The sequence below is a fragment of the Brassica napus genome, chromosome A5, assembly GCF_020379485.1.
Source record: "Brassica napus cultivar Da-Ae chromosome A5, Da-Ae, whole genome shotgun sequence".
NCBI classification, from domain to species: domain Eukaryota; kingdom Viridiplantae; phylum Streptophyta; class Magnoliopsida; order Brassicales; family Brassicaceae; genus Brassica; species Brassica napus.
The window spans coordinates 9,431,202-9,441,464 of NC_063438.1; the positions used below are offsets into that span (position 1 = coordinate 9,431,202).

Genomic DNA, 10,263 nt, shown 5'->3' on the forward strand with positions numbered 1-10,263 from the left:
ATGGTTACTAGCTATCCACATTGTTCTTAACAAACTACTAATAAAACCCCGATTCTTAATTATATAATTATATAATAAAATACCATTACATAATGCAGTCTCTGCTCCAAAGAGCAATACAATACCAAACACAAACTGATTTCAACACAAAGACTTTAAGACAAAGAGAAACACACTACAATAAACCCAATTAGATTCACGCACAAACTCCTTTCTACCAGAAGAAGGAGTAAAACTGCGTTATTGGGGCTGTTCCGATAATCAATATAATAGCATTTTTAACTTCAGCTTAGGTACCCAAAAACACAAATATAATAACCCCCCCCAAACCTTTTTTTCAGACAAAGAACATAACGTTCTCAAGCTCCTTGTGCAACTTGAATATTGCTTTGTCCTCCAAAGTCAGAGCAGAAAGTGAATCGGCCGGTGGGGGAGGCGCTCCTCGTGGCTGCCTAATGTTCTTCTCCCGTGAACTCGCCTCGTGGTAAATTCTTCCTCTAAATGCGACCATGTCCGCATAGTAGACTGGAGGAACGAGAGACACAGGTTTGGTGCAGCGAGTGAAAGTGAAGCACATGTCGAAGATAAGCTTCTGCATCTGATCTGAAGTGAAGTCGAGTTCGTCCCAAAGGGCATAATAATGAGTGGGCTTGCTTGTCCCTATGCCTCCATGGTGACTGCAGAGGTAGAAATCGTACTCAAACGGGTGGATGACTTTGGTATCGACCACCGTACCTGAAGGAACATTTCCCTTGTCACTTCCGTCATTGGGTGTATCAGGGAAGAAACGGGTTTGATGACGTTTCTGCGCCACGATTACAGTAATCTTGGGGAAGTAGTTGTCCCTCTCAAAAGTAAGCTTCACATCAAGCAACTCACGATTAAGAACCATGTCGAACTGACCATCACTGACACCATCACGGAAGATAACAATCTTGTTAGGCCGTTTCCTTGTGACCTGATAATGAGCTTTAACAAGCTCAAAGCACGTGTCACCAAAACCTTGAATCTCCTCTTTCCGGCGAGGCTGTGCAATGACTCTAGCTGCGTAACGGTTAGCTTCAGGCCAGTTTAGAGTGCCCACAACAGCAACAATGGAGGGGCTCGTCGCGTCTCGAGCAGCAGGATGGTTGACGTCAGCACCAATGAACATGACCTCGTCCTCTCTTTTGAAGAAAGAGTAGCCACTATCCATCAGCTCAACATTACTTCCGCCAACTTTTGCATTGATCTTGAGGGCGAGATTTGCCCGATACTGGTCACCTCCTCTACTGGCGGAATTAATCAAGAAACACTGAGTCACCAGACCAAGCTTGGTCTCGGCTATCCATTTGAGAGTCTTGTAGCCATCAACCCTCGCAGACATAGCACACAGAACAAGAGTTGGGCGAGCCACACCATGGTTATGACTAGCCTCGTCAATCACTTGTCGAAGCAAATCCTCGAGAGCATTAGCATTAGAAAGCAAATCCATTCTTGCTGATTTGAAAATGATGGGATCCTTCCGCTGCATCCCAAGTGTCCGACAACGATTAATAAGCAGGCCCACAAAGTCGTCAGCCATCCTGGAGTTGGTGTTCCTCTCAGAGGCAGTGAAGTCAAGAACAGCCCAATGCTTGACTACTGAACCCCTCGTGACTCCCTTCTTCATAAGGTTCCATTGATTGTTACGTCCCGGTTCCTCACGGACAGGTTTGCCTCTCTCTGCCAACTTCAACGCCGGAGCCTTGAGAACACGACCTACCACAGGTGTCATCTCTGTATCGACTTTCATTCCAAAGTTGCCAATAATCTCTCCACCGCTAGGACCATCATTGGACTCTATCATCTTGAGTATATTCCTCCGCCTTTGCTGTGGATTCACTAGTGACAGCGTTTTCAACCACAAAGCTGAATTTCTACCCAAGCGTTCCTTTGGGTAAACCTGTCCTTCAACCAAAATGCACAGCTCCATGGGCACCAAGTTTTGCCGTCCGTTTTTACCCAAATCCAAGCAGGGAATGTTCTTGTGAACAATGTCTTTTCCATACTTAATCCTGAAATACTCAACAATGGACGTCTTCCTCGGCGGCTCATTCCCCTTTTCATCGATTAGCTCGAATCCTTCGTCTTTAGTGTCTTTCCTACTCAGTCCAACAATGGTGAGTTTCTGTTTGTTCTTCCGGTGAGTGACAGTGACTTTCAACCCAGTCAATTCCATTTCCACATCGCGTCTGTTGAACTGACGCTGCAAATCAGACCAGTCGAAGTAATGTTTCAGATACTCGATGACAGACATGGACTTCCGGAACGCCAACACCGAGTAGTCCAAGCACAAGGATAAACCTTGCGCTGTCGGCTTCAGAGCGTGTCTGTATCCTTTGGCAGCTGCAAGACCGAAACCTAAGTCATCATCATCGCTCTTAGTCTCGCGGGTGAAGAAGCTTTTACCGACGGTTATCATAGACTTTGAAGGATGCTCCTTCATCACAACATCCATCCCTTGAAGTACATCACGAGGGTTGAGAGACGAGCCCCCTGTCATGTACTCTCTCAAGTCACGGAGCTTGAGCTCATTCACCTGCTTGATGGTGAAGGTATAGCATCGAGCTCTCGTCTCTTCCGTCTCGGGAAAATCCACCTTATACGAACCAGTAGGCAGTTGCGCAGCGCTGAAGATATTCTTCTGACCATCATAGGCGGTCATGGCGAGTGGAAACTCGCCGGGATTGTCGGTGAACAGCTTGTCCCTGACCATGGAAAGCTCGAACCTAGATATCTTCTTAGTGGAAATTTCTGGTTTGATGTCAACATCGTAATGCTTAATGACAGTTTCGGGATCAATGTGGACTCGGAAGTGGTTGACCAAGAGGTTTACACGACGCACAGCAACAACACCGCCTTTATCAGGACGTCTCATTGGTGTTTTCCTCTCGGTAGAAGCAACTTGAACCGAAGAAGAAGAAGAAGAAGCTTCTTCCGGATTCGTCATTTCAAATTAAAAACATGAAACTGATTGTTAATCAAAACAAACATTCATCAAAAGCTATTCACTAATTCAAATAGAAACGGTTAATGTAAATCACGTTCCAATCATTGCTACAGGAACCGTGTAAAAAAATTGCTATAAATTAGGTTTTATTCTGCATACCACGAGCCGTTTCAGAAACTGAGACGGTTGACGGAGAAGAAGGCGGGACAGCCGCCGCCGTATCTGAAGAAATCTGTGGCTTACGACCCCACGCGCCTCTGCCGACGCCTCCTGGTTGACTCACTTGAGCCTGTGGCGGTTGTTGGACCGCCTGTTGCTGCGACTGTGCCCCACGGCCACCGTGACCCGGCGGTGGTCCCCACTGACTCTGGCTTCGGACTTCCTCTTGATTCCGATCGTATCCGCCACCACTTCCACCGGAACTCTGCCCACGATTTCCAAAATCGCCGCCGCGAGTTCCATAACCACGACCTCGATCTCCTCCACCGCCAGCTCCATAGCCACGACCGCGATCTCCGCCGCTTCTGCCACGGCCATCACGTCCACGACCTCCACGGTAACGACCTCTCTCCATGTTGATTGGATATGATCGGGAAAAACTGGGAACGATTTGATGAATAGAGGAAACTTTCTTATGTGATCGCTTTTAACTAACTGATTCCGAGAGAGAGGTCTTTTTATAATGGAACAAGGAAAAAGTGTGCGTGTGTGAGTGTGACACAAGTTTAGCTTAGCTCGTAAAGGAGTATGACTTCTCAACGTTCGCGAATGTTCCTCGAAAAAAAAGTAGAAAAAAAAAAGTAAAACAAAAAGTTAAGGTAGTAGTACAACCGTCTAACTTTTCTTATCTTAATGAAAATTTTTACTTATCATATATAGTTTTAACAAATACAAAATTTGTTTCACAGATAAACAGTTTTAAAATTTCAATACAAAAAAGTATAATATATATTTATATGGACCAAGTTATTTTCCTAAAAATTATAAAAATCATCAAATGATGAAATGTGAATACAAAAAAATGTTGTAATGTTACATGATTAATATATAGAGAATTTTTTCTCTAGTAAATTATGACGTTCAGAAAATATGAACTCATCATGAATCAACAACCAACACCATCTCAATAGTCTCTCCTCCAACACTAAAGTATTGTTTCTAAAAATGAAATATTTTTACCTTAATAATTTACATTGATTTAAAAGGCTTCAATTCAGACTCTGTTTGCAATCTGTTTCGTGCTAAGATGAATTCCATGCTAAAAAGAGCTAGAGTTACAAATATAGGAGAATCACACCAAATCATAAGGAAAGCTTTACACACAAAGACAACGTTTAGAGGGGAGGAAGAAAATGAATGTGATTACAGCTTTTACACACAAAGTTTGTGGGTGGGAAGATGAGTCGTAGCCTCGTAGGAGATGTGTAAGTAGAAAGATATACCACAACAGGGAGGAAGATGAACGTGGTCCAGGTTTACACACAAAGTTAATGGGATAATGAGTCGTAGGAGAGATGTAAGTAGAAAGATATACCTTTAAATGAGGAAGCTTTACACATAAATATTATGTGAGAATGAATCGTAGGGGATGTGTAATTAGAAAGAATTACCACAATAAGATGAATGAATGTGACAAGCTTTATATTATGAAATCAGACCTTTCTTGGAAACAGAATAATTGTTGAAACGTTATATACATTTTATATTGTATTAAGACACATTCGTAACAACAAAGTGGCAGTATAGTGGTTAGTATTTCACGCTGTAGTATTGTAAACAAAAGTCTTCACAAAAAAAAATATGTATTGCATCACATAAATAATATCAAAAAATAAGTGATAGTTTTTGAATTATTTATTAACAAATGATACAATGTATTATAACATCAGTTACAAGAAATGATGTTTTAATAACTGAGACATGTAAAATTTCTGTTGATATCTATAATAATAAAGTTGAATAGAATCTCTCTTGAGTCGCCACGCTATTCCAAAATTTGATACGTACGTGGAAGCTTCTCTAATCATCTAAACCTGCTTTTTCGCTGAGTTGTTTTTTTTTTTTTAACACTGAAACTTATCATGCTGTTGATAGGGGGGAACCCCAAAGAGGACTAAGCCTCAAATGTATACAACTAAGGAAAAATAGCATAAAACTGATTAAAGGAGAGTAACTAAAAAACCAAAAACACTCATTGAAGAGCCAAAAGACCACCAGTAGGTGGTAATACAGAGAACACTCTTCGCATCAAGAGGGGGAGCAGAGGAAACCGTTATGCTGGGTTACCAGCCGCTTCCTGGATAAGCAAATGATGAAGCCACGCAGGTCCTCCTGTCGCTACATAGGATTGAAATCTTCTATCTGAGGTAACACTCTGAGCAACCCGCACAGCCACTTTGTTGCTCGCATCTTCTACATGATCCATCCTCCATGCTCTAAAGCGAGTAAGACTTTGAAGGATTTCTGAGACCAAACAAGAAACACGAGGTAGTAATGAGCTCCTGTGAAATGCATCTCTCAAGGCACTAGATGAGGTTTCGAACATCACTTTATCCACTTTGAGGCTAATCATATCTTCCACAGACCACTTTAAAGCCATAAGATCCGCAACCAGAATCGTTTCTGGTCTGCTGAAAGCTCTCCTGCTATGATACACCGCGGAGCCTGTAGCATCTCTTACTAGCCAGGCACCACCACTGTAACTCTCACCCACGACCAAAAAAGAAGCAACATTACATTTAACCCAACTATCCGGCGGTTTTGACCACCCATGTACCCGATGGTTCCGAGCAAGAGGAGGATTAGCCAGACCTTCCATACCTGTCTGTAGGTTCCTCCATACTTCAGCTTCCATCCTGGCTTTGTCCAGAACCACCGCTGGATCAAATCTAATATGATCAAAACAAAAGCTATTTCTAGCCTTCCATATATGTCATAAGATCCAGGGAAATATTAGACCTCTATCAGGCGACAAATTTTTCTTCCTACTACACGAGATCAAATGATGCAGATTCAGGAAGATAGAACGGGACCAAGATCCTGACGGAGGCATAGGTACCAATGACAAAGCCCACACCTCCTGAGCAAATCTACAGTGAAAAAGAACATGACCAATGTCTTCAGGGGCCTCGTTACATGAAGAGCATGTTATATCGAGAAGAATGCCCCTGGACCTCAATCTCTCCTTAACTGCCAGAGCACCTGAGAGAGTACGCCAAAGAAAATGACGCAGTTTTGGAGTCGTCTTGGTTTTCCAAAGAGCCGACCACAGCTGCTTTTCCACTGGAGGGATAACAACAGTTGCCGGAGATGAGAGCACTTCCAAGGTATCGAGCAGCTGATATCCACTCTTAGAGGAATATATACCAGTTTTTGTTAAACCCCAAACAACTGAATCTGACCGATTCAAATTTGGCTTCATGTTTAGAATGATCTCAGCGTCCTTTGGAGCAAAAGCATCCAAGACTCGAGCTCTATTCCAAGCACCAGACCGCTGATCTATCAAATCTTCCACTTTCAGAGTGAGATCAATCACAGAACCTTGTCTGTACTCTTGAGCTCGTGGGACATCATCCAAAATCCAATGATCCCACCATACCTTCGTATCAGCCCCATTTCCAATTCTAGTCATCAGCTCCTGCTGTAATAGCTCACATCCATGTAAAATACTTCTCCAAGCAAATGATGGCCGAGACCCCAGACCACATTCAAGGAAAGAATTGTTTTTAAAATATCGTTGCTTCAGCACTTGAGCCAACAAAGAATCCGGATTATTCAAAACTCTAGCCGCTTGCTTGGGCTGAGTTGTTTTGAATGGGCTTTTTAACTTTTACTTATACTGGCCTAATAGTTAATAGAGTTTCTTTGTCGTTGATTTTGGGGCTGCCTAGGAAAACCCCCTTGTCCCTTCAGATAACAACGCCTCCGGACAGCACATGTGTAACGGCTGCAGTTATCAAATCATCTGCCGCATTAAGCCAAGAATTTACATAATTGTCACCATTTCCCCCACTCTCTTGCATTCAATCAGCCTAAACATTCTTCAAGGTAACCGATAGAAGCATGTGCTTGCTACTAATACTCACTGAATCATCAGCAGGCACATCACGGGATGGGTTTGTCAATCAGTCATTTCACTTTCGGCTTTGTTCCTCTTAGAGATTCTTACGACTTTCATGAAGCTTCGGAGAGATCTCAAAACGTCGACAGCCATGTTGAGCACCAAAGTCTAGAGGATGATAACCCAGCTAATCGTATATTTCCTTTGATCTTTTCTCTTTCATATATTTGTGTCATGACTACTTTTAAGGTTTCTCCAAAGTGTAAGATACAGAATAATTGATTTTTGGAATTCCAAGTTATCAATATGCGTTTTCTTATTCGTCTTCTGGTCTTTTTGTATTTGTCATGCTGAAAGCGTGGACCCATCAAGAGTGAGTTTATTAGTTAAAAAATGGAAATACATATCCAATGCGCTAGAGACTTGGTAAAGTGCCGAAGAATAAATAAAATAAAAAACTCAGAATCAATCAAACTGAAAATATGTAATTAAAATATCAAGCGTTTCAGATTTTGCTAGACACATTAATGATGAGGAGTATGATTAGTGGGAGTATGAGGAGGAGTCTTTAAATGTAACACCGCTAGGGATGTTGTAACCGATTTCTAATTAATGAACCAGTAGTTATAAGAATAAAATAATAAAAAAAATTAAAAAAAATAATTATAAAATAATTGTCCACATAGTAAAGCTAAAAAATGTCAGTACTGCTCTACTCCGGCTGTGTTAGGCGAGTCTTGATAACTTTTCTTTGATGCTAGCGCGAGGGGCAAGAAGCACGAGCAACAATAAAAAGAATAAACATAGCATACCAAGTACTGTATTACACGCTCTGTTGACAGAACAAAGAAAAAATAAAAATCAAGATTAAAATCTAAAAGCAGTTAATGAAATACAAATGCTAATTAAAATGTACATTTGATAATTACTTCTCAATTTCTCAAAATAATTCATTAAAAGATCAATTTATCATAAAATTACGGCAAAAAGGTAAGACTTTGTACTTCCTAATGCATGGGGATGATTAAAAACATGAAACAAAGTGGTTGACTTGGCTTACCTCGATGTGTTAGTATGAATGACAGGTGGTGGTTCCAATATATCTTCAAGCTCATTGACTCCTAGTTTAACGAATTCATCCACAACTGTCTTCATAAAGACAGCCACTTCGTTCCTAAATTGCATGGACCCGCCCTGGCTAGTTCCTTTAACTAGGAAACCAACAGGAGCTCCTTCTATATAAGCATTACTCGCTTTCACTAAATCGTGAGCCCGCTCAAAGTAATGGCTATGAACAAACTCTTCAAAGTGCTGCACATTTCATCACACAGCACAGTTTCATAACAGTCCAAGAAAACACAAAGTTCATGACTAGGTATTTACCTTTGGTGGTTTTCTCATGCCGTAAACCATCGTCCTTAATGACAATATGTATACGTTCTCACTGTAAACTTTGGAATAAGCCTCGCCTGATGGAGTCCCCTTGGTCCGCTCGTAGGTAGGTTCGTTAAAGTATGGCTTTTGATTCAAGATGAGTGCTTGGATTGAGACGAGAAGCTGTAACATTGTGGACTCTCGTGGTAGCCATTGCTCCCTCGTGTTACCATTCCAGGTACCGAGAAGACTCAAGCATACTTTACCAGAGGTGTATAGATTTGGGTTGATTCTAAGCCCACCAGAATGGTAATGAACCATCTGTCACCAACAAATAAAAATTCAATAATCATCAAGGGCTCAATAACAGAAGACATGTTGAGAAAGTAGTTCTTGAGGACATTACTGGTGGCACCCAAGGAAGGATAGTTATCAGGGAAGTGAATATCAAAAAAGAAAAGACCGTCATGGTAAGGAGTCCCCTCTGCTCCAATAATTACAGCTCTCATAAGATCCATTCTTGATTCACAGGCTCTCACAAATATCGTCTCTGTTTGCAACAAAGAAAGAGTGAAGTTTTAATAACAAATTTTGCAAGCATAGTGCATTGGTATAAACACCAAACCTGGCAAATTATTCTCAAGAAATATCTTCCAATCTGCTTGAACCTTTTTCACCCAAGTCTTTGAGTGCTGATAAGATCAAAGAGAGGCAGCTATAAGTTACAGTTTGTTGAATATCAAAGAAACAAACACTTGAGATGAAGAATAGAATGTAACACTCACCTGCTTCGAAGCATTCCCCTTAGAAACAAAGTGATGATCTGAGAAATCATCAACAGTGTCAAATCTTTTAAAGTGCCGCAGAAAATTAGCTTGAGCCGAAGAAACAACCTCTACAGGAGCTCTAGGATGAGAAGAACTGCTTCTACTTGGTTTTGAAGTTCTGTTGCTGCTAGAATTCGGACACCCCCAAGGCTGATCAGTAGTAGACATCCCCATCTCTAGGTCAGCTGGGATATCCTGAGAGTTTAGTAAAACAAAACTCAAGAAGAGCTAAAACCCTAAATCAAAACAAAACCGTAAACACAGAGATAATTGTCACACATCAATGAAACCCTAAGAGAACAATAGTTCACTTTCTTCCAGGTAAATCAGTAGAATTGAGCAGAAAATTAATCTATTTCTACTCATTAAAACTGTAAGAACACAATCAGTGATTCATCAGGAACGGATAAAACAAAACCCATCATCGCAAAAGCAAAGAGAAACAGTAAGTAATAGTAAACAAAGTAAAAGATAATCAAACTTTCCCTAAATCAAAAAAAAAAAAAACAGAGATGATCATCGCTCATTAACCCTAAAACCAAAACCCACATAAACCCTAAAACAAAAGCAAAACCCTGAACACACAGAGATGATAATCACGTATTAACGAAGCCCTAAGAGAGCAAAAGATCACTTTTTCCAGGTAAATATCAGTAAATTTTGAGCATGGTTAAACAGATTTAACTGTACAAAAGGACAGAAAGATGGAACCTTTTTGTCCACAGCGGGCTCCATTGACGAACTCAAAATCTTTGTTGGGTCTCTTAGCTTTCATTCGCGCCGTAATATATATATATATATATATATATATATATATATATATATATATATATATCTTATTATATAAAACTTAGTTCTATATAAAACTTAGTTCTTCAAAGTTGCTAATTAACTGGATCGCGACACATAGCAATTATATATTTAAGATTATGACATGTGTTAAGCTATCTCATAATTAAAAATATATATATTAAGATATTAACAAAAACAAATTTTATTAAAAATCTTATTATATATATTATTTAATAGTA

The 10,263-nt window shown here is 40.4% G+C and overlaps 1 protein-coding gene and 1 pseudogene across 2 annotated transcripts; both read right to left on the reverse strand.

The window, feature by feature from the left end:
• Window positions 1–52: 52 nt before the first annotated feature.
• On the reverse strand, window positions 53–3,644 carry LOC106445727 (protein argonaute 2). Of its 2 annotated transcripts, none has more exons than XM_013887347.3 (2): window positions 3,131–3,644; window positions 53–2,952 (listed from the first exon to the last, which is right to left on the reverse strand). In XM_013887347.3, the coding sequence occupies exons 1-2, from the start codon at window positions 3,543–3,545 to the stop codon at window positions 338–340; spliced, it is 3,030 nt and encodes a 1,009-aa protein (XP_013742801.2). In that variant the 5' UTR covers window positions 3,546–3,644; the 3' UTR covers window positions 53–337. The 2 variants fall into 2 exon arrangements, with proteins under 2 accessions (XP_013742801.2, XP_013742797.2); XM_013887343.3 differs by having other exon boundaries at window positions 53–2,955.
• Window positions 3,645–8,087: 4,443 nt separating this feature from the next.
• On the reverse strand, window positions 8,088–9,966 carry LOC106448093 (annotated as a pseudogene).
• Window positions 9,967–10,263: the final 297 nt, after the last annotated feature.

Coding starts and splice junctions, on each gene's coding strand:
- LOC106445727 (XM_013887343.3), bottom strand. CDS start 3,545: ATGGAGAGAGGTCGTTACCGTGGAGGTCGTGGACGTGATGGCCGTGGC. Junction 2,956..3,130: donor AGTTTCTGAAACGGCTCGTG/GTATGCAGAATA, acceptor CGAATCCGGAAG/AAGCTTCTTCTTCTTCTTCT.